At 44.3% G+C, this 26,834-nt stretch overlaps 1 protein-coding gene across 1 annotated transcript in view; it reads left to right on the forward strand.

The window, feature by feature from the left end:
- The first annotated feature begins 399 nt into the window (after positions 1-399).
- rps6ka1 (ribosomal protein S6 kinase a, polypeptide 1) overlaps positions 400-26,834 on the forward strand; it is a 41,678-nt gene continuing 15,243 nt past the window's right edge. The window contains exons 1-14 of the mRNA XM_046366426.1: positions 400-709; positions 2,171-2,302; positions 5,935-6,051; positions 8,577-8,658; positions 10,158-10,238; positions 10,470-10,549; positions 10,898-11,004; positions 11,967-12,004; positions 12,947-13,089; positions 18,334-18,404; positions 19,017-19,105; positions 19,295-19,359; positions 21,021-21,123; positions 21,368-21,498. Coding sequence (XP_046222382.1) covers positions 596-709; positions 2,171-2,302; positions 5,935-6,051; positions 8,577-8,658; positions 10,158-10,238; positions 10,470-10,549; positions 10,898-11,004; positions 11,967-12,004; positions 12,947-13,089; positions 18,334-18,404; positions 19,017-19,105; positions 19,295-19,359; positions 21,021-21,123; positions 21,368-21,498 — 1,353 coding nt within the window. The 5' untranslated portion in view covers positions 400-595. The remainder of the gene's footprint in view (positions 710-2,170; positions 2,303-5,934; positions 6,052-8,576; positions 8,659-10,157; positions 10,239-10,469; positions 10,550-10,897; positions 11,005-11,966; positions 12,005-12,946; positions 13,090-18,333; positions 18,405-19,016; positions 19,106-19,294; positions 19,360-21,020; positions 21,124-21,367; positions 21,499-26,834) is intronic.

Genomic DNA, 26,834 nt, shown 5'->3' on the forward strand with positions numbered 1-26,834 from the left:
CAACTAGCCTACCTGGTTAAATAAAGGTGAAATATTATTATTATTATTTTTTTTAAATGTGACAAGTCCTGTATGGGCCACGTCAATTCCGAGCCCAACCCGACCCACCCGCATAGAACTGTTTTCGAGAGCCGATCCGTAAAACGACAAATAATTATTTCATGTTTTTTTTATTTTATGACTCCAGAGTAGTAGGCGATTATTCTCCTCCCTGTTAACTTGTCTGTGTGTCTTTTCAACATTTGAATAGAAGGAAACTATTCCATGAATTATTAACACAATGAGATGCGGCACATTGAAAGCCTATAGCGACATAATGAAACAAGACCTTTTACGTTCAATATTGTTTAGATAATCAAATAGTTTACTTGAAACTTGTCAATGAAACTATTCCAAGAATCGCATATAGGCTGCAAAAAAATGTATTTATTTAGAAGGATCTACTCCAACTTTTACCAGCCACCGGTTTAACATGGATATATGGCCTGAGTTTGGTCTAAATGAAGGAAAGCCTGAATTAACATAATGAACTGTTCCACTCGCCAGCTGATTTCTTTGCGGGTCAACTGTGCGGAACCAACAGATATCTGACCCGATGCAACACTCTGTGACATACAAACCTGAAATCCTTTTCCCTGTGACACCTTCCAATCAGGACCGGTCCCATATTACCTGGGTAGAGAAGGACTTTGCCAATATTAATGCCAAGGTAAGATTATTCCTCATTCATTGGCTTTAGCTCACTGCCAAGTCAACACACTCTGTAGCTCTATTGCTCTGCTGGGCTCAATCAATACAGTCAACAATGCTAGCATATGCAGCGACTAAATTACTGTCCGTCTGACTCAAATAACTGGAGAGCTCTTGCCTTTCGCTCTGTAGTCCGTCCACCTAGGTGTGGCTGTCTGAGAAAAGAATGTGTTTCTTTAGAAGTATTTTGGCACCTTGCTCACATGTTGGCTCTCGAAATGCACTCTTCAACATCCAGTTTGTGGGAAAGCTGTCCAAAATGAGTTGTCTTTATCACCTCGAGAGCTGATTTGTTACTCTCTCTGAAGACAGTTGATCTGCATTACAGTAGCCGTGATACACTATACAAGATGTCTTGATCTGGTTATAGTAGTGCAATATAGTATCTAATATGCGATCTTAGGAGGCTGCAAAAGAAAGTGACTTAGCAAGTGGATGGAGACTTTGAGTGAAATAGTGTTCTGTGAAGCTAAGAGGAAGTGTGTATTGACTCATATAGACACACAGTGACAGTGTGTTTGTAGGGATGTGGAAGGCCCTGTTCTCACACAAAGACGGGGGTAGAGACGAGGATGGCAGGAAAGAGGCTGTAAGGGATGCCTGTCATCAGGCTGTAAAAGTGTCCCGGTCTCTCTCCCGCTCTCTCGCTCTCACTATTTTTCCCCTGTCTCTCTTGCTGTCTGGGTCATGGTGTTGGCAGTTAGGGAGGCGACACCTCGTCACTCTACCCGCTCTGTGACCATAGCCAAAGGGAAACGGGGCAGAGCGGCGCATGATGGGACGGGAGGGGCCGCTGACCTGTCAGTTCCAGCAGGAAGGAGAAGATTTATCATCTGTGACATCGACTTCAGAGAGGAGGGCTGAGGATGAACTGTTTCTCTCTCTCACACTCACTCACTCACTCTCACTCACTCACTCACACACACACACACACACACACACACACACACACACACACACACACACACACACACACACACACACACACACACACACACACACACACACACACACACACACACACACACACACACACACACACACACACACACACACACACACACACACACACACACTCGTTGTGTGGGTTCTGCATACAGGTCTCAGAGCAGACTCTTTGTTCCTTCCTGCCTCTCTCTCTCTCTCTCCCCCCCTCTTTCTCTGTTCAGCAGTAGTCAGAGCTCTGTGCTTTCAGAGGACAGGACACACAGAACTAACGTAGTCGGCTTACATACAGAGAGTACAACTTGCACTCCATCTTACCATGCAGTCTACCAGTCTGGTATGAGAGTGAGGACTCTGTCCAGAGGTAGGGAGGTTGGGACTGGGATGGGGTCTAGGCTGGCAAGGCAATGTTGAGATGGAAAAGGACAGGAGGAAGTTTAAAGTGAGCCGCTTGCTGACCCTCTACCTCTTCAAGAAGCACCATAAGGCTTTGGCCAGCATCAGCGAACCACAGACACAGATTGGCCATGGCACCTCTACAGAGAAAAAGACAGGCAATGAGACGGACGCCTCCCATGCAGACAGTCTCAACAGGACCCAGTGGAAGGTAATGTGGTCTTCACACTGGGGAGAATGGTCATGCAATTAAGTGAATTTTCGACTTAAGATTAAGGCTTCGCCCCATACAGTATTAGATCGTCGCTTATTGTCATGATTGTGTGTGGACTATGGAGCAGGAGATGTGCAAAAGGTGTGTGTTAGTCAGGATGTGTTGTCAGTGTTTCTCCTAATTAATTTAGCAGTGGCGGGGTGCTGCTTTTTTTTTACAAAATACTTTTTGGGGTGGTGAATGACAAACAATATAAAGTACGTAGAAATGTTAACGGAGCTACTCAGCATAAAAATACATGTCTTCTCACTGTCAACTGTGTTTATTTTCAGCAAACTTAACATGTGTAAATATTTGTATGAACATAAGATTCAACAACTGATACATAAACTGAACATAAACAAACACGTGACTAACAGAAATGGAATCATGTGTCCCTGAACAAAGGAGAGGTCAAAATCAAAAGTAAGTCAGTATCTGGTGTGGCCACCAGCTGCATTAAGTACTGCAGTGCATCTCCTCCTCATGGACTGCACCAGATTTGCCAGTTCTTGCTGTGAGATGTTGCCCCACTCTTCCACCAAGGCACCTGCAAGTTCCCGGACATTTCTGGGGGGAATGGCCATAGCCCTCACCCTCCGATCCAACAGGTCCCAGGTGTGCTCAATGGGATTGAGATCCGGGCTCTTCGATGGCCATGGCAGAACACTGACATTCCTGTCTTGGAGGAAATCACACACAGAACGAGCAGTATGGCTGGTGGCATTGTCATGCAGGAGGGTCATGTCAGGATGAGCCAGCAGGAAGGGTACCACATGAGGGAGGAGGATGTCTTCCCTGTAACGCACAGCGTTGAGATCGCCTGCAATGACAACAAGCTCAGTCCGATGATGCTGTGACACACCGCCCCAGACCATGACGGACCCTCCACCTCCAAATTGATCCCGCTCCAGAGTACAGGCCTCGGTGTAACGCTCATTCCTTCGAAGATAAATGCGAATCCGACCATCACCCCTGGTGAGACAAAACCGTGATTCGTCAGTGAAGAGCACTTCTTGCCAGTCATGTCTGGTCCAGCGACGGTGGGTTTGTGCCCATAGGTGACGTTGTTGCAGGTGATGTCTGGTGAGGACCTGCCTTACAACAGGCCTACAAGCCCTCAGTCCAGCCTCTCTCAGCCTATTGCGGACAGTCTGAGCACTGATGGAGGGATTGTGCGTTCCTGGTGTAACTCGGGGAGTTGTTGTTGCCATCCTGTACCTGTCCCCCAGGTGTGATGTTCGAATCTACCGATCCTGTGCAAGTATTGTTCCACGTGGTCTGCCACTGCGAGGACGATCAACCGTCTGTCCTGTCTCCCTGTAGCGCTGTCTTAGGCGTCTCACAGTACGGACATGGCCATTTATTGCCCTGGCCACATCTGCAGTCCTCATGCCTCCTGGCAGCATGCCTAAGGCACATTTACGCAGATGAGCAGGGATCCTGGGCATCTTTCTTTTGGCAAAGTTATTTGGGTTTTTACGAATTCTTTGAAAGACAGGGTCCTGAAAAAGGACGTTTCTTTTTTTTTGCTGAGTTTGACGAAATGTGTAGATTTGCAGGAAATTAGCTTTTGAAGTAACTGCCCAGTGAAAATCTCAGTTTTAAATGTTAATTGCGGGTGTTTATCATTATTACCTTCACAGGTGTTCACCTTGCTAACCGCTTCACTGCATTTTTAGCTATTTGCAACCTAAACAAAGATACATATTGATAGTAGGGAAATGTAACAATATTAGCGTATGATTCTTTTGTCTTGATTTGTTACGAAGGTACATTGTTTTATATTTATTGCAATTAACCATGCTAGCGTTATGACACGTTATATACAGTGGGTTTGTGAGGGTTTCTACTTTAAAGAGATTAACTTGACACAAGTTAGGCCTCCCGAGGTGTTTTCTCGATGAGTGTGTGAATTAGACAATTTTCCTTTCCTGCCAAGCATTCAAAATGTAACGAGTACTTTTGGGTGTTAGGGAACATGTATGGAGTAAAAAGTACAGAATTGTATTTAGGGATGGAGTGAAGTAAAAGTAGTCAAACATATATACATCGTAAAGTACAGATACCCTCCAAAAAAACGACTTAAGTACTTTCAAGCATTTTTACTTAAGTGCTTTACACCACTGAGTGTTAGAGTTCCACCCTCAGTAGTAGGACTTTGTCCACTCAAGGTGGTCTTGGTTGGTCCCATAAGGGGCCTGGGGTTGGTTGTTTTTCTTGAGTAATGTCTAACTCTAAGCAAACATGGTATAAAGTACTGTATGAAGGCAATGTATTTGCTCAAGGACACAGACTGCAGATGCAGTTCAACAAAACAAACGTTGGTCTGTGTGTACTAGGGTTGGGTGGTATCCAGATTTTCATACTGTTTCTGTACCATACTGGGGTATATGGTATTACCAGAAGTGCACACAAGGGGCACTAATGAAAAAAAGTCTCTGCTGTAAGCAACAAGCTTGATCTTGACCGCTATCCACTTAGCTAGCAAGTCAGCAAACCAAATGCCGGATCTAACTAGTTTGACACATCTTCAGTTTCTTCTAGTTCTAAGCAGTGGCATAGCACAACGCCCCCGTTGATTATTTCTAATACTCCAGTGTACAGTATAAACGATATATCGCCCAAGCCTAGTGTGTACTATGTGAATGTTCCGCTGTAATTGCTGTCTGATACAGCTATTTAAGCTGTTTTGGGTCAGGTGAAGTAGGCCTAAGCTCAAAAGCAGCCTCTTTGCCACAACGCTGGTGTAAAAAATATAGTTATTTCAAGCTGTGGCTATGGTTACCATTCTCAATATAATTGACGGTAAATGGTGCGATCGGTTTGTTTCCAGTGAGACTCGGAACACAAACATATACATCAGGATTGTGAACTTCCCGTGGTTAGTTTTCACAGGGTTTTCTGTCTACTCTCTTGTTTCCTTTCTCCATCCGTCTGTGCCCAGATGTTTTCTTCGGTAGTTGCGAATGTTGAACTCGTCTTAGGATAAACCCTGTGTGTATTACTGCTCTGTGTCCTTCGAAGGAAACACACTAGTGTTGGTTGCACCGTGCCATTTCCTTTCTCTCAACTAGCTCTCTTTGCTTTCTATACTCTCGTGGCCACACCTCTTGTTTTCTACCCTCTTCCTCTTTTCGGGTTGGCTCCTCTGCATCGTTGCTCGAATGTGCACGACACTTTGATCAGGACACACCCGTGTGTGAGAAAAGAGTCGCCTCCCAGCAACTTTCTAGTGGCCTCCTCCTTTTCCATTCTGAAATATTGTTCATCTTCATGTGCTAAAACGTCTCAGTTTCCTCACTGATCCATTTGGAGAGATCCAAGAGAGACCGCTTTGTTTTAAAGGACAGGCGGCTGAAGTTCATATCAGTGTGTTCAACCTGAAAATACACAGTCACTTGAAAACATGTGTATTGTATCATGGTTAAGATCAGTCTGATGAGCAGACGGGTTCAAATGTTTTTTTGGCGTTGTGTAGATTACAATCGAGCTTGGAAAGGTTTCCTCCGCCTACAATGCTGCGGTACCACGGATAATGTGGTGTCTCCTGGATAACGGACATTCTCCCCCCTCTTGTCTCTCTCTAGGAGGATGACGTCATCAAGGAGATTAACATCACCCACGTGGTCAAGGAAGGTTCGGAGAAGGCCGACGCTCGCCAGTTTGAGCTGCTCAAAGTGCTGGGCCAGGGCTCCTTCGGCAAGGTAAAACGTCACCCCTCTAAGGTAGCACACTGCCGTTGTTCAAATACCCCCTCCGTGACAGATCTGAGAAGTGGTTCACATTGCTATACACATGTACACCTCTTGTTTTGAATGCCCATCTTTTTAGGGGATCAACTCGTGTTGCTAATGACAGCACTTGACCGTTGAAATGTTTATCACTACAGTAAAAATACGTCGTAATTCTCCTCTAAATAAGCATGCAAAAAAGGAAAACGGTTTCCTAGGAAACATGTGAAACCGTTTCCAAGATGCAGTGTTCAATCTCCCCCAAAGTATTGCTTCTTAGTGTGTTTGTGGACAGATCAAAAGAAGCGCGTGCGTCGTAATTAAGAGGTTAAAGCCTGTAGATGCAAGAATCCATTTACATTTGTATGGTCATTGGTATGGTTTGAGATTGTTCAGGCGTGCTCCGGTGCCACTGTGTTAGTAATCCACACCTGGATTCGCCTGAGACGCACACACACAAAAAACATGTAACCGATGTGATTAATGTCTGTCTTGTTAGCGGTACGTGCTTAGTGGGGTTCAATCGGTGACGTCACTCACTCTGAGACCTTGAAATGGTTGTTTCCCTTGCCGAGTTTTTGTGGATTGATGGGTAACGATGCTTCTTGTGTGACAGTGGACGATGTGTTCAGAGGGTCTTTGGTTTGAGCCCAGGAAGCAACATTGTTAAGACACTGACCCACACACCTGTCATTCAGCTCACTGCTTCACCCACTCCTCTAGCATTGTGGCACACGAGGTGGTCGAGATTAACTTTAGACCACGTTAAACACATTATTGACATCCATTCAATGTTCATTGTAATTAGTTCAGTTAGTATGTACAGGACCAGTCAAAAGCTTGGACACACCTACTCATTCAAGGTTTTATCTTTATTTTTACTATTTTCTACATTATAGAATAATAGTGATGACATCAACACTATGAAATAACACATATGGAATCATGTAGTAACCAAAAAAAGTGTTAAACACATCTAAATGTGTTTTATATTCTTCAAAGTACCCACCCTTGGCCTTGATGACAGCTTTGCACACTCTTGGCATTCTCTCAACCAACTTCACCTGGAATGCTTTTCCAACAGTCTTGAAGGAGTTCTCACATGAGCTGAGCACTTGTTGGCTGCTTTTCCTTCACTCTGCAGTCCAATTCATCCCAAACCATCTCAATTGGGGCGGCAGGTAGCCTAGTGGTTAGAGCGTTGGACTTGTAACTGGAAGGTTGAATCCCCCGAGCTGACAAGGTAAAAATCTGTAATTCTGCCCCTGAACAAGGCAGTTAACCCAATGTTCCTAGGCCGTCATTGAAAATAAGAATTTGTTCTTAACTGACTTGCCTAGTTAAATGAAGGTAAAATAAATCAATTGGGTTGGGGTTGGGTGATTGTGGAGGCCAGGTCATCTGATGCAGCACTCCATCACGCTCCTTCTTGGTCAAATAGCCTTTACACAGCCTGGAGATGTGTTGGTTCATTGTCCTGTTGAAAAACAAATGATAGTCCCACTAATTGCACACCAAATGGGATGGCGTATCGCTGCAGAATGCTGTGGTAGCCATGCTGGATAAGTGTGCCTTGAATTCTAAATAAATCACAGACGGTGTCACCAGCAAAGAACCATCACACCACCACCTCCATGTTTCACGGTGGGAACCACACATGAGAAGATCATCCGTGTCATACGGGGCGGCAGCGTAGCCTAGTGGTTAGAGCGTTGGACTAGTAACCGGAAGGTTGCAAGTTCAAACCCCCGAGCTGACAAGGTACAAATCTGTCGTTCTGCCCCTGAACAAGGCAGTTAACCCACTGTTCCTAGGCCGTCATTGAAAATATGAATTTGTTCTTAACTGACTTGCCTAGTTAAATAAAGGTTTAAAAAATATATAAAAAAAAAATACAAAGGAGGTTGGAACCAATAATCTCAAATTTGGACTTATCAGACCAAAGGACAGATTTCCAACGCCCACAGAAAAACCCTTGAATGAGTAGGTGTGTCCAAACTGTACTGTATATGGACAAACCAACTCCATGTTAACTCGTATTCGTTCCATTTAATCTCCCATCAGACTGCAAGATCCGAAATGGCAAAACATAATTTCTGGTTGAGCTCATTGTTCTTGATCGTTTTTGGTCGTTTCAAAATGGATTGTGAATGTAATAAATGGGCTTAACTTCCATATTGTTCACTAACTAGCACAATATAATAATGTTTACCTAGCAGTTTATGGAACATTATCTAGCATTTTATGGTATTTGCATGTCATTTGCACTTCATGAAAATCCCCATGGAAAATCAATGACTGAAGTATATTGTTTATTGAGAAGTAGTTACCCTTGTCAGTCCCATAGGTTTGTAGCCTAATGCACTGGATTGACCATAGAAATGTAAATACCTATGTATACATTCAATATGGCTACCGGTCCATGAATTGGAATGTCCCTTCTAGTTCTTCATTTTCTATGGGATTGAGAGTTGGATGTTGTCTTGTGTTGCCTGTAGGTTTTCTTGGTGCGGAAGGTAACGCCTCCTGACAACAACGAGCTGTACGCCATGAAGGTCCTGAGAAAGGCCACCCTCAAAGGTACACACACACACACGTTTGTTTTTACTATCCTTGATTCCCATTAAAAATCTTGTTTTCCCTAAACCTAAACCCCTAAACCTAACCCTAAAATTGCTGTTTTCCTTGTGGGGACCGACCGGTTAAATGTCCCCAACTGTTCGAATGTTCTTTTTATTTTACTATCCTTGTCAGGACTTCTGGTTAGAATGGCGTCGGAGGAGATGGCTGATGTTTTATGGGCTCCTAACCAATTGTGCCATCTTATTTTTTTTGCGTTATTTGTAACTTATTTTGTACATAATGTTTCTGCCACTGTCTCTTATGACCGAAAGAAGCTTCTGGATATCAGAACAGCGATTTAATCACCTGGACAAAGATTGTTTCTTTAACGAGTCGGACGTAAACGGTTTACTTCAGACACCGGATAAGGCCCACATGTGTCATTCACATGAAGAAGAGACAGAGGTATAGGGGGACGTGGCTTGGGGTTGCCTTGTAAAGGATCCGACGGCGACTGGGTAATCTGCCTCTGCCGTCAGTCCTATTAGCCAACGGGATTTCCTACATTGTAGATGAATAGTGTAGACATCAAAACTTTGAAATAACACACGTAGAATCATGTAGTAACCAAAAAGTGTTTGACAAATAAAAATATATTAAATATTTTAGATTCTTCAAAGTACCCAGCCTTTGCCTTGATGACAGCTTTATTTTTTTCCTTTTTTCCCCTTCAGTTTATTTTAGTAAATACTTTCTTAACACTTATTTTGTATGTAAGCATTTCACTGTAAGGTTGTATTTGGCGCATGTGACTTAACATTTGATTTGGATTTTTACTATCATGGGAAACGATACTGTAGCTACACATTCACGGGATTGACAACATGTTGTGAACTCACTGAGGCCTCCCACATCAAAAGGAGTCTGCTTCGGAGCAAACACGAGTGGTTATGTTCTTAGGGAGGGCTCGTTCCCACCTCTTTCATGTGCAGGCATGTAGTTTTTTGCACTTGCTACTCCACGTGTCCTTTTGCGTTACACTTTGCCCCCCCCACACACACACACACACACACACTGTTTTTGTTTTGATCTTGGTTCAAGGCTTTGATAGTGAGAAGAAATCAACCATTTTTCAGTTGGTGTGTAGCTGTTCTTGTGTGCTGCGGTCTGCTGCTGTGGGATCTAGTCTACACTAGCGTTTCACTAATTGTGTGGCGGAAATTGGCCAGACTTTGGTTTCACATGGCACTCGACAAGGATATTTTCATTATTTGTTTGTCCGATGAATTGATTTAACAATTCTATGGCCTTCAGACGAGCATTGATGATTTGGTGTTTTTGTATTGAATATATCCCATTAAAATACCAATGGTGGCCTGTTGGCGTTTTATTCAGGTCCTGTCTTGGCCTTAGGCACCCGGTTCCAAACCCATCTGTCACTGAGCCAAGGCTATAGTCATGTTTAAGAGCTAACCTCATGACAGCGCTGACACGGTTGTGCCCCTCACCTCCCACAGTGAGAGACCGGGTGAGGACCAAGATGGAGAGAGACATCCTGGCAGATGTCAACCACCCCTTTGTGGTCAAACTCCACTACGGTGAGTAACGACCAGAGCTAGGTTCAAGAAGTGAAGTATATTAGGGAAAAACAACAGTTCTGGTGATAACAGCTTTAGGGTGTCATGGCGTTAACTTCGCTCGGTGTCGGCGCTCATCAAGGGCTGTCATTGTTTAATTGAAAGGCCACACCTTTGGGTGTTCTAGGTTTGTCAGACAAATGGACTTTTAGCACTACTCCGGACCACCTGTTTGTGTGTATGTGCATCCAGCATTTCAGACGGAGGGAAAGCTCTATCTGATCCTGGACTTTCTGAGAGGAGGCGATCTCTTCACCAGGCTGTCGAAAGAGGTATGTTCTTAGTCTTGTTCCTGATGGACATTTTTTATGTCTCGTTCTCTCTAATCATAATCTTGTCTGGACTCATGTACGTTTTTTTTCCTGTCTCTCTCTCTGTCTTTCTCTCTCTCTCTCTGTCTTTCTTCTCTCTCTCTCTCTCTCTCTCTCTCTCTCTTCTCTCTCTCTCTCTCTCTTGTCTTTCTCTCTCTCTCTCTCTCTGTCTTTCTCTCTCTCTCTCTGTCTCTCTCTCTCTCTCTCTCTCTGTCTTTCTCTCTCTCTCTCTCTCTCTGTCTTTCTCTCTCTCTCTCTCTGTCTCTTTCTGTCTCTGTCTTTGTCTCTCTCTGTGTGTATCGTTTCCAGGTGATGTTCACAGAGGAGGATGTGAAGTTCTACCTAGCAGAGTTGGCCCTGGGCCTGGACCACCTGCATGGCCTGGGAATCATCTACAGAGACCTCAAACCTGAGAAGTAGGTGGAGCCTCAGCGAAGGGCCGCTAGTCCTAGCTAGCTTAGCGTCGCAGCATCACACATCCTAGCATTGCCTTCCGAATATAATAATAAATGCCATGTAGCAGACTATTTTTATCCAAAGCGACTTAATCAAGTCTGTGCAAACTGAGCATATATTTTACGTATGGGTGGACCCAGTATTATTGAAGTGCCGTGCACTACCAACTGAGCTAGAGAGGATGACTTCCTGAGACCTGGGGTGTATTCACTAGGAACAAAGCAAAACCAAACGGAAGCAAATGGAACTAATTCAATTTGTCCAATAGAAACTCTTGTTTTCATAGCAAAACACAACTGATTGCAACTGTTTTGGACTAAAGATTACGCCCCTTATATGCTATGCTATTGTAGCCCCGACCCACAAATGTGGGTGTTCTTTTCTATAGTAAGAGGGACATTGTGATGCAGAGTGCTGTTATCTCTTATAGACTTCGCTATATCCATTATATAGAAACCAGAAAATGTCACTGCGGTGTAATTAAGACCCATAGTGAAAACATGAATGAACCCCCATCAGAACTGAGAGGACTGAATGCACAACAAGAGCGATCATCACATCTGGTCTTGAACAACATATGAGAGGATGAAAAAGCTAGTATGCACAGGCCGATTAGACACGTTTTTATCTCTTTTGGCATATACAATTTTGATATCCCCTGAATTCACTGAGAGGGGACATGTTGATTTGGCCAGACCTTTTGCCATTACATTTTTTTTAAATTGTGAAGATGTGCTACTAAGTACTTTTTCCCCCTTTTTTTCTTGTCTACAGAGTATTTTTTTTGAACTCTCAAAGTATTCTGTACTCTTAGTGCCAGGTTATTTGTACCGGTCTGTGGTTGTGACATCATTTTTGTCTACCTCTTTATCCCAATATGATAGTCCAGCACACTAACACCTCTTCTCATTATATTTTCTAGCATTCTACTGGATGAAGAAGGCCATATCAAACTTACAGGTACACCCCCCACACACACACACACACACACACACACACACACACACACACACACACACACACACACACACACACACACACACACACACACACACACACACACTTCCCTCCCCCCACACACTTCCCTCCTCCTGTTGACCTTCCCCATTAGTCAGTGAGTCACCAAAGCCATATCTGTCCCTGTGTAGATAACTTCTCTATGTATGAGCCTGTATATCATTACCTAGAAGTTAATTATGTTTCTCCTGCATCTTATCAACACTATAATCACTCTCTCCTCTATCGGCTGTTTACCTTTTGGGAGTTCACGCACATACATGAGAATCAAAGGTGACCTTGAATATATGTCACGGTGGGATGTATCAACTTCACATGGGGAATATGAATTATGTGGCCTTTGAATACTTGCATGAGTCATGAAGGCATCAGGAAGTGTTACAGAAAGTTTTCCATGATAATGGCCCTATATAATACCCCACTATATAGGGAATAGGGTGCCATTGCTGATGCACTCTGGGCCCTAGTTGAAGGCTATAGACTAGTTATAGGTCAGGTCATATGGTCAGGAACTACTCCTGGCCATATCCATAAAGCATAGTGCAAATAATGCACTCTATTCCTGTACAGGTGTAGGATCCTAATTTGATCATCCTGCTCAACAGGAAACGCATACTTGTAGTGCATTGAAGGTTTCTAAAGTTTGTAATTTCCACCTTAAAATTTGACTTGATTTACTCCAAATAAAAATGTATCGTCCCCTACAGAAATGTTGATTTAATTCAAATCAACACAATAATTTCCTGTTGCAGCAGGATTATTTTCCTGCTGTGAAAAACGGGTAGCATTAAGATCCTACACCTGTATGCCTGCCTGTCCACATGTGTGTTTTTATAATAGCAACGGTAGTTGAATAGTAACTGACTTGTGGTGTTTTCACCCCAGATTTTGGCCTGTGTAAAGAGGCCGTTGACCATGAGAAGAAAGCCTACTCCTTCTGCGGTACGGTGGAGTACATGGCACCAGAGGTGGTGAACAGGCAGGGCCACATCCACAGTGCCGACTGGTGGTCGTTTGGGGTACTGATGGTGAGTCATCGTATCTCATTTCAAATCCAATGTTATTAGTCACATGCACATACATATACAACACCTTACAGTGAAATGCTTACTTACAAGCCCCTAGCCAACAATGCAGTTTTTAAAATACAAATAAGAAATAAAAGTAACAAGTAGTTAAAGAGCAGCAGTAAAATAACAATAGCGAGACTATATACAGGGGATACCGGTACAGAGTCAATGTAGCCTGGGTAGGCATTTGATTAGATGTTTAGGAGTCTTATTTTTATTTCACCTTTATTTAAACAGGTAGGCCAGTTGAGAACAAGTTCTCATTTACAACTGGGACCTGGTCAGTGCTACGAAAACAACAACACTGAGTTACACATAAACAACGTACAGTCTATAACACAGAAAATTCAGAAGGCACTCGCACATCTGAGCAATCTTTTTGCAGGTGCATGGCAACAGTTGGACAAGATGAGGGGGAAAAGGAAACCGCCCACTGCTCTTGATAGTATCACTGATCTTCAATAAGCTTACAGTTTAAGTCGGAAGTTTACATACACTTAGGTTGGAGTCATTAACTTGTTTTTCAACCACTCCACAAATGTATTGTTAATAAACTTTGGTTTGGCAAGTCGGGTAGGATATCTACTTTGTGCAAGACAAGTCATTTTTCCAACAATTGTTTACAGACAGATTATTTCACGTATAATTCACTGTATCACAATTCCAGTGGGTCAGAAGTTTACATACACTGAGTTGACTGTGCCTTTAAACAGCTTGGAAAATTCCAGAAAATGATGTCATGGCTTTAGAAGCTTCTGATAGGTTAATTGACATCATTTGAGTCAATTGGCGGGGGACCTGTGGATGTATTTCAAGGCCTACCTTCAAACTCAGTGCCTCTTTGCTTGACATCATGGGAAAATCCAAAGAAATCAGCCAAGACCTCAGAAAAATATTGTCGACCTCCACAAGTCTGGTTCATCCTTGGAAGCAATTTCCAAATGCCTGAAGGTACCATGTTCATCTGTCCAAACAATAGTACACAAGTATAAACACCATACACAGCCATCATACCGCTCAGGAAGGAGACGTGTTCTGTCTCCTAGAGATGAACGTACTTTGGTGCAAAAAGTGCAAATCAATATCAGAACAACAGCAAAGGACCTTGAGAAGATGTTGGAGGAAACAGGAACAAAAGTATCTATATCCACTGTAAAACGAGTCCTATATCGACATAACCTAAAAGTCCGCTCAGCGAGGAAGAAGACACTGCTCCAAAACCGCCATAAAAAAACCAGACTACGGTTTGCAACTGCACATGGGGACAAAGATCATACTTTTTGGAGAAATGTCCTCTGGTCTGATGAAACAAAAATAGAACTGTTTGGCCAGAATGACCATCGTAATGTTTGGATGAAAAAGGGGGAGGCTTACAAGCTGAAAAACACCATCCCAACTGTGAAGCACAGGGGTGGCAGCATCATGTTGTGGGGTGCTTTGCTGCAGGAGGGCCTGGTGCACTTCACAAAATAGATGGCATCATGAGGTTGGAAAATTCTGTGGATATATTGAAGCAACATCTCAATACATCAGTCAGGAAGTTAAAGCTTGGTCGCAAATGGGTCTTCCAAATGGACAATGACTCAAAGCATACTTAAAATGTTGTGGCAAATATTCCTTAAGGACAACAATGTCAAGGTATTGGAGTGGCCATCACAAAGCCCTGACCTCAATCCTATAGAAAATGTGTGGGCAGAAGTGAAAAAGCATGTGTGAGCAAAGAGTCCTACAAACCTGACTCAGTTCCACCAGCTCTGTCGGGGGGAATGTTCAAAATTCACCCAACTTATTGTGGGAAGCTTGTGGAAGGCTACCCAAAACATTTGACACAAGTTAAACAATTTAAAGGCAACGCTACCAAATACTAATTGAGTGCATGTATACTTCTGACCCACTGGGAATGTGATGAAAGAAATGAAAGCTTAAATAAATCATTTTCTCTTCTATTATTGTGACATTTCACATTCTTAAAATAAGGTGGTAATCTTAACTGATCTAAGACAGGGAATTTTTATTAGGATTAAATGTCAGGAATTGGAAACTGAGTTTTTAAATGTATTTGCCTAAGGTGTATGTAAACTTGCGACTTCAACTATACGTATCTACCTCACGGCCTTCGTCAGAGCCCGATAGATCTATGTACAGTATGTGTAAATGTAGAAGAGTAAGGAGGTAAGGCAATAAATAGGCCATAGAGGCAAAATAATTAAAATGTTGCATTAACACTGGAGTGATAAATGTGCAGATGATGATGTGCAAGTAGAGATACTGGGGTGCAAAAGAGCAAGAGGATAAGTAACAATATGGGGATGAGGTAGTTGGGTGTGTTAGTTACAGATTGGTTATGTACAGGTACAGTAAGCTGCTCTGACAGCTGATGCTTAAAGTTAGAGAGGGAGATATTAGACTCCAGCTTCAGTTATTTTTGCTATTCGTTCCAGTCATTGGAAGGTGGCCAAAGGAGGTGTTGGCTTTGGGGATGACCAGTGAAATATACCTGCTAGAGTGAAGGAGTCTTTGTTGCGAAGTAGGAAGCCCATTCTAGATTTAATTTTGGATTGGAGATGCTTAATGTGAGTCTGGAAGGAGAGTTTACAGTCTAACCAGACATCTAGGTATTTGTAGTTGTCCACATATTCCAAGTCAGAATGGGCAGGTGGGCATCGATTGGTTGAAGAACATGCATTTAAATTTAACTTGCATTTAAGAGCAGTTAGAGGCAACGGAAGGAGAGTTGTATGGCATTGAACCTCGTCTGGTGGTTAGTTAACACTGTGTCCAAAAGAAGGGCCAGAAGTATACAGAATGGTGTCATCTGTGTAGAGGTGGATCAGAGAATCACAAGCAGCAAGAGCGACATCATTGATATTTACAGAGAAAAGAGTCGGCCCGTGGATTGAACCCTGTGGCACCCCCATTGAGACTGCCAGAGGCCCGGACACCAGGCCCTCCGATTTGACACACTGAACTCTATCTGAGAAGTAGTTGGTGAACCAGGCGAGGCAGTCATTTGAGAAGCCAAAGCTGTTGAGTCTGCCGATAAGAATGCGTTGATTGACAGTCGAAAGCCTTGGCCAGGTCGACGAATACAGCTGCACAGTATTGTCTCTTATCGATGGCGGTTATGATATTGTTTAGGACCTCGAGCGTGGCTGAGGTGCACCTATGACCAGCTCGGAAACCAGATGGTGGGATTCGAAATGGTCTGTGATCTGTTTGTTAACTTGGCTTTCGAATAATTTAGAAAGGCAGGGCAGGATGATATAGGTCTATAACAGTTTTGGTCTAGAGTGTCTCCCCCTTTGAAGAGGGGGATGACCGCGGCAGCTTTCCAATCTTTGGGGATCTCAGACGATACGAAATGGGTTGAATAGGCTAGTAATAGGGGTCGCAACAATTTTGGCTGCTAATTTTAGGGAGGGACCAGATTGTCTAACCCAGCTGATTTGTAGGGATCTAGATTTTGCAGCTCTTTCAGAACATAATTTGTCTGGATTTGGGTGAAGGAGAAGCGTGGGGGGGCTTGGGAAAGTTGCTGCAGGGGGTGCTGAGATGTTGGCCGGAGTAGGGGTAGCCAGGTGGAAAGCATGGCCAGCCGTAGAGAAATGCTTATTTAAATTATCGATTATTGTAGATTTATTGGTGGTGACAGTGTTTCCTATCCTAGCTGGGAGGAGGTGCTCTCGTTCTCCATGGACTTTACGGTGTTCCAAAACCTTTTGCAATTAGTGCTACATGATGCAAATTTCTGTTTAGGAAAGCTAAGGCAAGCCTTCTCAAACTGACTGAGTATATTGGTTCCTGACTTGCATGAAATGTTGCATATTGCGGGAGCTATTCGATACAAATGCAGAACGCCACAGGATGGTTTTCTGCTGATCAAGGGCAGTCAAGTCTGGAGTGAACCAAGGGCTATAACTGGTCTTAGTTCTACATTTAAGATGATCAGGAAAGCACTTTTTAAAGACCAACCAGGCATCCTCTACTGACGAGATGAGGTCAATATCCTACCAGGATACTCACGCCAGGTCGATTAGAAAGGCCTGCTCGCTGAAGTGTTAGTGTTAGAGGTGTATTTGGAGTTGGTCAGGATGATATCTAAGAGTGTGCCGCTGGTTACGGATTTAGGGTTGTACCTGGCAGTTTCCTTGATCATTTGTGTGCGATTGAGGACATCTAGCTTAGATTGTAGGACGGCCGGTGTGTTAAGCATGTCCCAGTTTAGGTCACCTAACAGTACGAACTCTGAAGATAGATGGGGGGCGATCAATTCACATATGGTGTCCAGGGCACAGCTGGGGGCTGAAGGGGGTATATAGCAAGCCGCAACGGTGTTTCTGGAAAGGTGGATTTTTAAAAGTAGAAGCTTGAATTGTTTGGGCACAGACCTGGATAGTATCATGGCTTGGGGGTAGAAGCTGTTTAGAAGTCTCTTGGACTTGGCGCTCCGGTACCGCTTGCCATGCGGTAGCAGAGAGAACTATGACTAGGGTGGCTGAAGTCTTTGACTATTTTTAGGGCCTTCCTCTGACACCACCTGGTATAGAGGTCCTGGATGGCAGGAAGCTTGGCCCCAATGATTGGGCCGTACGCATTACACCCTCTGTAAGGCCTTGCGGTCGGAGGCCGAGCAGTTGCCATACCAGGCAGTGATGCAACCAGTCAGGATACTTTCGATGGTGCAGCTGTAGAACCTTTCTGAGGATCTGAGGTCCGTGACAAATCTTTTCACTCTCCTGAAGGGGATTAGGTTTTGTCATTTCCTCTTTACGACTGTCTTTTGTGCTTGGACCATGTTCGTTTGTTGATGATGTGGAAACATGATGCTCTCAATCTCCTCCACTACAACCCTGTTGATGTGAATGGGGGTGTGCTCGGTACTCCTTTTCCTGTGGTCCACAATCATCTCCTTTGTCTTGATCATGTTGAGGGAGAGGTTGTCCTGGCACCACACAACGAGGTCTCTGGGGTCATATTCATTAGTCCACAACATAGGAAAACGCTTTGCAAATGGAAATGATCATTCGTTTGACAAGTTAAGGTAGTTCCTTCCTGTTTATCTGTTTTCTTCCATTTGGACACAACCCGTGTAATGCAGACCATCAAACATGACGATGATGTTTGTGTCAGAGCCCTAGAATAGAATTGAATGTCAAAGGCATGGGGGTTTTAAAAAATATGGTGGTTGTATTTGTTTCACAGTTTGAGATGCTGACTGGATCGCTACCGTTCCAAGGAAAGGACCGCAAAGAGACCATGAACCTGATCCTCAAGTAAGTAGACACGATCACAGGCTAGTGTCTGTATGCAGTTAACCCACTCTTCCCCAGACGCCGATGACATGGATGTCGATTAAGGCAGCCCCCCCATACCTCTTTGATTCAGAGGGGTTGAGTTAAATGAGGAAGACACATTTCAGTTGAGTGCATCCATTTGTACAAGTGTTTCTCTCAAAATGTTTGCACAAATTTGTTTACAACCATGTTACTGAGCGTTTCTCCTTTGCTAGGATAATCCATCCACCTGACGGGTGTGGCATTTCAAGAAGCTGATTTAAACAGCATGATCATTACACAGGTGCACCTCGTGCTGGGGACAATAAAAGGCCACTCTAAAATGTGCAGTTTTGTCAAACACAATGCCACAGATGTCTCAAGTTTTGATGGAGTGTGCAATTGGCGTGCTGACTGCAGGAATTTCCACCAGAGCTCTTGCCAGAGATTGAAATTGGAAATTGTTACAGGCTGTATATTTATTTAGCCTGGTTGAACCAGACTGAAAGCTGTGTTCAGGAAAACAATGGTGACCGTTCCGCAGTGTTGAATCTGGATAAGCCAGGCTACTATTTATTAGCCTTTTGGATATAACAATGTCTCCCCCTGCAGGGCAAGGTTGGGAATGCCCCAGTTCCTGAGTTCAGAGGCCCAAAGTCTCCTCAGAGCTCTGTTCAAGAGGAACCCCATCAACAGACTGGGTGAGTTGTCCATAACTATACAGTATGTACTTACCCACTAGCTAATGACAAGCTAATTATAGTGGTTGTTCCACTAGGAGAGTAATTACTTTGGTATAATGAGGCCTATTTCATGTTAAAAGCATAGAGCTCGTTGTATGCGTAGGTTGTCTGCAGTAATCCATACAAACGGTGTGATTGGTTGGACAGGGTCGGGGGCAGACGGTGCAGAGGAGATCAAACGCCACGCTTTCTTCTCCACCATAGACTGGAATGTGAGTGGCACCTCTTCCGACACCTCATGCTACAGTTCCATCAGGGAACCAGATTATCATTCAATTAGCATTTTAGAAGGAGCCATGTTCTTCAGTATTTCCCAAGTCGCCATTGGTTTAGCCAGGGGTGAAAGTAAGCCGTTCCGCAACCGAGTACCGGTGAAATAAATAGCAGGGGGAAACGCTATACTGATAAAACATCAATCACAATCATTTCAAGAAAAATGGCATGAAAAGTGTAGGCTATTGCACCATTTATTATTACCGCCTGTCCGTTCAATGAGAAATTGGCAAATGGAGTTGAAACGGGTGATATACGCTCCAAAATGCAGTGTGCTTCGACGTGAACGCTGAATGAAAAAGACATGCAAAGACAGCGATGACTCACCAAGACGTGCACAAGCCAGCAAGACGCCTCAATCAGGCCACCAGAATAAGCCTAGTGTGACAATCGCCGAATGTCATTACGCTTTTTGGTGTTTTGTGACCGATGTCTCTTTCTATTCTGTAAATTGGCAGGTGCACCGTGCACTGTTTGAATGCTGGGATTAGTTTAGAGTGGAGGAACATGCACAGGGAGCCCACTGTTTGAATGCTGGGATTAGTTTAGAGTGGAGGAACATGCACAGGGAGCCCACTGTTTGAATGCTGGGATTGATTAGTTTAGAGTGGAGGAACATGCACAGGGAGCCCACTGTTTGAATGCTGGGATTAGTTTAGAGTGGAGGAACATGCACAGGGAGCCCACTGTTTGAATGCTGGGATTAGTTTAGAGTGGAGGAACATGCACAGGGAGCCCACTGTTTGAATGCTGAGATTAGTTTAGAGTGGAGGAACATGCACAGGGAGCCCACTGTTTGAATGCTGAGATTAGTTTAGAGTGGAGGAACATGCACAGGAGCCCACTGTTTGAATGCTGGGATTAGTTTAGAGTGGAGGAACATGCACAGGGAGCCCACTGTTTGAATGCTGAGATTAGTTTAGAGTGGAGGAACATGCACAGGGAGCCCACTGTTTGAATGCTGAGATTAGTTTAGAGTGGAGGAACATGCACAGGGAGCCCACTGTTTGAATGCTGAGATTAGTTTAGAGTGGAGGAACATGCACAGGGAGCCCACTGTTTGAATGCTGGGATTAGTTTAGAGTGGAGGAACATGCACAGGGAGCCCACTGTTTGAATGCTGGGATTAGTTTAGAGTGGAGGAACATGCACAGGGAGCCCACTGTTTGAATGCTGAGATTAGTTTAGAGTGGAGGAACATGCACAGGGAGCCCACTGTTTGAATGCTGACATTAGTTTAGAGTGGAGGAACATGCACAGGGAGCCCACTGTTTGAATGCTGGGATTAGTTTAGAGTGGAGGAACATGCACAGGGAGCCCACTGTTTGAATGCTGGGATTAGTTTAGAGTGGAGGAACATGCACAGGGAGCCCACTGTTTGAAGTGATTTGTTTGACAATCAGATGAAAAGCATCATGACTGGTGGTGCTTATACCACATTAGGTAATGCTGTACATGTTTACAGTTAAAAAGGACATTTATCCTATTAGACCCATAAAATAGCTTGTGCACAGAAAGGTCCCGTACCTGTTAGAAATGAAGTCTACAGTACTTTCACCACTGGTTTGAACCTCTTCAGAAACTATTTGAACCCTTTCAGAAACTGTTCCGGCGAGAAATCCATCCCCCGTTCAAGCCGGCGGTGGCCCGACCGGACGACACCTTCTACTTTGACTCAGAGTTCACCTCCCGCACACCCAAAGGTACGAGGTTAACGTTGACGAGAGTAACTTGTCCTAGCATGACAACAGACCAGGTCTGACTGAATCAGACCACACTCTATCATATCAATGGTAATGAAATGTGAAAGCGGTAGCAATCCTAAAATGGTTGCTATTTGTATGTTGCTTACATTGCCTTGGAGCAAGGCAGTCTATCATGAAGTGTGTGTGCGTGTATGTGTGCGCCTGTGTATAAGACCTTGTGCTCTCTCTGACCTCTCCCCAGACTCCCCAGGCGTTCCACCCAGTGCCGGAGCTCACCAGCTCTTCCGGGGCTTCAGCTTTGTCGCCCCGGCCATGTTGGAAGAGGAGGGATCATTGGAGCCTGCCAAGCCTGCACCACACCCAGTGGTTCAGGTCAGCTGTCAGTCACAGATGGGACAAAGCCACTCAGCCCCTCTCATATCTCCTATAAGAATAATAGAAGGTTACATATATTCCCACCATTTGTTTCAAACCGAATACAAGAAAGAATCCAGAGAGCTCTCCCACACACAGTCAGGTTTTGGGGCCAGTTTCCCTGTTCAGATTGAGCCTTACACTGGACTAAAAATCTATGTCAACAGAGTTTTTCCATTGTGCAAGCTTTTCAAATCCAATTTTATTTGTCACATGCGCCGAATACAACAGGTGTAGATCTTACCCGTGAAATGGGGGGGGGGGGGTGTCAATGTAAATAGTCCGGGTGGCCATTAGATTAGTTTAGTTGTTCAGCAGTCGTATGGCTTGGGGGTAGAAGCTGTTTAGAAGCCTCTTGGACCTAGACTTGGCACTCCGGTACGGCTTGCCGTGTGGTAGCAGAGAGAACAGTCTATGACTTGTGTGGCTGGAGTCTTTGGCCATTTTTGGGGCATTCCTCTGACACAGCCTAGAATATAGGTCCTATATGGCAGGAAGCTTGACCCCGGTGATGTACTGGGCCATACGCACTACCCTCTGTAGTGCCTTGCGGTCAGATGCAGAGCAGTTGCCATACCAGGCAGTGATGCAACCGGTCAGGATGCTCTCGATGTTGCAGCTGTAGAACCTTTTGAGGATCTGAGGACCCATGCCAAATCTTTTCACTCTCCTGGGGGAAAATTTGTCGCGCCCTCTTCACGACTGTCTTGGTGTGTTTGGACTATGATAGTTTGTTGTTGATGTGGACACCAAGGAACTTAACGCCACTTCAGTCCTGTTGATGTTAATGGGGGTCTGTTCGGCCCTCCTTTTCGTGTAGTCCACGATCAGCTCCTTTGTCTTGCTCATATTGAGAGGTTGCCAGGTCTCTGACCTCCTCCCTCCAGGCTGTCTCATCGTTGTTGTTGATCAGGCCTACCACTTGTGTCGCAGCAAAATTAATTTTGGTGTTGTGCTTGGCCACGCAGTCATGGGTGAACAGGGAGTACAGGATTGGACTGGGCACACACCCCTGAGGGGCCCCAATGTTAAGGATCAGCATGGCAGATGTGTTGTTACCTACCCTTATCAACTGGGGGCGGCAAGTCAGGAAGTCCAGGGTCCAGTTGCAGAGGGAGGTGTTTAGTCCTAGGGTCCTTAGCTTAGTGCCCACAAAGCTCATCACTATGGTGTTGAACACTGAGCTGTAGTCGATGAAAAGCATTCTCACGTAGGTGTTCCTTTTGTCCATGTGGGAAAGGGCAGTGTGGAGTGCAATAGAGATTGCGTCATCTGTGGATCTGTAGAAGGCGGTATGCAATTTTTTTGGAGTGGGTCTAGGGATTCTGGCATGATGGTGTTGATGTGAGCCATGACCAGCCTTTCAAACCACTTCATGGCTACTGATGTGAGTGCTACGGGCTGGTAATCATTTAGGCAGGTTACCTTCGCTTTATTGGGTACAGGGATTATGGTGGTCTGTTTGAAACATGTTGGTATTACAGACTCGGGCATAGAGACAAAGTCAGTGAAATCACTTGCCAGTTGGTCTGTGCATGCTTTGAGTACATGTCCAGTTAATCTGTCTGGCTCCGCGGCTTGTTAACCTGTTTAAGGGTTTGCTCACATCGGCTACGGAGAGTGTGATCACACAGTTGTCCGGAACCGCTGGTGCTCTCATGCATGCTTTGGTGTTGCTTGCCTATAAGCAAGCGTAAAAAGCATTTAGCTCGTCTGGTAGGCTCGTGTCACAGGACAGCTCGCGGCTGTGTTTCCCTTTGTAGTCTAATAGTTATCAAGCCCTGCCATATCCAACAAGCGTCAAAGACTGTGTAGTAGGATTAATTCTTAGTCCTGTATTGACACTTTGCCTGTTTGATGGTTCATCGGAGGGCATAGCGGGATTTCTTATAATCAACCGGATTAGTGTCCCGCTCCTTGAAAGTGGCATGCTCTAGCCTTTAGCTCAGTGTGGAAGTTGCCTGTAATCCATGGCTTCTGGTTGGGAAATGTTTGTACGGTCACTTTGGGGACGACGAAGTCGATGCACTTATTGATCAAGCCGACGATACATATGGAATCATACATCATTCCATATGTATTATTTCATAGTTTTGATGTCTTCACTATTCTACTATGTAAAAAATAAAGACCCCGGAACCCTCAGGACAAATCCAATTAACCTAAATAGCACTGTAACAGTAATCAAAATGCAATCTATACACATGTAAACTGGAAGAATTTAGACGAGATATACATGTACAGCAGTAGAAATTACATTGAGCCATGTCAAGTGTATATTTTGTGTGTATGTATAAATATATAAATATGCCGTGTGTATAAACAGTGGTGGTGCGTGGGTAAAATCACTGGGGAAGCCAAGCCAGGAAAAAATTGCCATATTACAAACCATGTGTTGTGATAATAGTGTTGTTTGCACTACAATCTGTTCATTCATATACCTTGCCACCATGATATATAGGCCTAAAGGCCGAGACAAGAAGACCCAGTGGCAGTAATAAATACAACCACACCTTTGTTTCATCACAAAACCGGAGAGCAACCTTTATCCAGTGTAGTCCACAAAGCATGTTGCATGTAACAAACAGTTACATGACCTACAGCTTGGTCAAGCAAGTTAGTTTTCAACATTTTTGGACTGCTAAACAACTATTGATGTAGAACCACGGAGAGTTAACGCAAGTCTCAAAGAAAACAGGGGCTGCCTCCACTATTCCAGCACCATTTCAACTTCAACATTTCATCATCAATGCTTAGTCAACTAAAAGATACCAAAAACGATTTAGTCCAATCAACATAAGATAAATAGAGTGAGCTCCAAAAGTATTGGGACAGTGACACATTTTTTTTGTTTTTTTGTTGCTCTGTACTCCAGCACTTTGGATTTGAAATTATACAATGACTATGAAGTTAAAGTGCAGACTGTCAGCTTTAATTTAAGGGTATTTTCAACCATATCTTGTGCGCCAGGACCAGTCACAGTTGCGCTCACTCAGTTTAGCTCATCGCTGATCGGCTGCTGTTTTATATATTTTTTTAAATGATTAAGGGAGGACATATGCTCGTTTTGACCAGACAGCATTAGATAGATGGGCTACACATACTGAGATAGGGGGGTGCTGTTTCGCTTGCTTTTTCCGGTGAGATACATTCAGCCTCTTGCAAACTGAAGGAAAATTATGAAACCGATAGACGAGAGATACATTTTTATTTTTTTGTCCATTTTTGGGGCAAGCCAGGCTTCCCTTTGGCATCCATGAATACACGCCACTGAAACAGTATAACTGAATACAAAGAAGAAATATTAGAATGAGTTTTATGTCTGGAATGCAGTATTTACACTCAGTGTGAAATGGTAAGTGTCCAGTGGTTCAATGTCTCTGACATGGGACAGTAGCGTTGGTGTGTGTGTGTGTGTGTGTGTGTGTGTGTGTGCATCACCTGGTAGATAGCTAGTGATGGCTGTTCAACAGTCTGATGCCTGGTAATAGAAGCTGTTTTTTCTTCTCTCAGTCTTGGCACTGATGTGAACAGTCCGTAGCTCGGTTGACTGAGGTCCTTAATGGAATGGGGTGTGCCTGTGTGGGCGAATATTAAATACAGCAGTTGTAGTCTTGCTACGCCGTGATGTCCTGTGTATAAATCGTGTATATCTTTTTTAATATCTTTTTTTCTTTGCATATATTTTTAGGTTTTTCTTAACCTCAACTTCAACATTACTCTCCTCCAATCTGCCACACCCAATGTGGTATGGATCTGCTATTTTCTTCACATTTTGAACCGAAAACCCCCAACAGAAGCTAGCCAGCTAACTAGCTATTAGTCATCTAGCCACGGCTAGCGGTCATCAGCTACCTTTAGCCCGGACAACTCTTGCCAGTTTGCACAGCGCGACTCAAACCAGAGCAAATCGGACGTATTTTTCTCCATATCTCCGGATTCCTACCGCAAGCTCTGAACCTTTTCACCTGGATCATCGCAGCTAGCTAGCTGCTATCCGAGTGGCCATTCCTGGCTAACGTGTCTGTCCCGAAGCAAGAACCAACTAGGCTGGAGCTAGCCGTTGCTAGGTCCATCTCCCGGCTAGCCGAAGAGGTCCATCAGCCAGTCCTTGGGCTACAATACCCATTTTGCCAATTGCCCTGGACCCCCGCCTACTCATCATGACTCGACTACCAACGTAATTCGCCCAAGGGTTTTTTTTCAACTGGCTCCTCCGTCGCGACGTCTCCTGAATGCCCATCTGCTAGCCGTGGCCCGCTAGCTGTCTAGAGCATATCGGACTGTTGGCTTAAGAGGCCCATCGGACAATTTCTTAGCCCACTGTACCTATTTTGCCAATTGGCCTGGACCCTTTTACTACACGGACCCCTGCTGATCCACGACGACTGGTCTGCCGACGTAACAACACGAGGGGGCTACAACTGACTTCTTCTGTCATGACGTTCCTCTAACGCCCTTCTGCTAGCTTGCTAGCCCCGGCCCGTTAACTGCCTGAATCGCTGTGTCCCCGGCCCGCCGAGCCACTCACTGGACCCCTATGATCACTCGGCTATGCATGCCTCTCCCTAATGTTAATATGCCTTGTCCATTGCTGTTTTGGTTAGTAATTATTGCTTTATTTCACTGTAGGTGAAAATGGTTTAAATGTGGTTTAAACCTCACCTGGTTTAAATGTTTCTAGAGACAATATCTCTCTCATCGTCACTCAATACCTAGGTTTACCTCAACTCTATTCACATCCTACCATACCTTTGTCTGTACATTATGCCTTGAATCTATTGTACCGTGCCCGGAAACCTGCTCCTTTTACTCTCTGTTCCGAACGTACTAGACGACCAGTTCTTATAGCCTTTAGCCGTACCCTTATCCTACTCCTCGTCTGGTGATGTAGAGGTTAATCCAGGCCCTGATGTGCCTAGCTCCACTCCCATTCCCCAGACGCTCTCATTTGTTGATTTCTGTAACTCTAAAAGCCTTGGTTTCATGCATTTTAACATTAGAGGCCTCCACCCTAAGTTTGTTTTATTCACTGCCTTGCCACACTCTGCCAACCCGTGTCTGAATCCTGGCTTAGGAAGACTACCAAAAAAAACAAAATGTCCATCCCCAACTATAACATTTTTTGACAAGATAGAACTGGCAAAGGGGGCAGAGTTGCAATCTCCTGCAGAGACATCCTGCAGAGTTCTCTTACTATCCATGTCTGTGCCCAAACAATTTGAGCTTCTACTTTTAAAAATCCACCTTTTCAGAAAAGTCTCTCACCATTGTGGCTTGCTATAGAGCACCTT

Source organism: Oncorhynchus gorbuscha, linkage group LG10 (genome assembly GCF_021184085.1).
Source record: "Oncorhynchus gorbuscha isolate QuinsamMale2020 ecotype Even-year linkage group LG10, OgorEven_v1.0, whole genome shotgun sequence".
Lineage (NCBI taxonomy): Eukaryota > Metazoa > Chordata > Actinopteri > Salmoniformes > Salmonidae > Oncorhynchus > Oncorhynchus gorbuscha.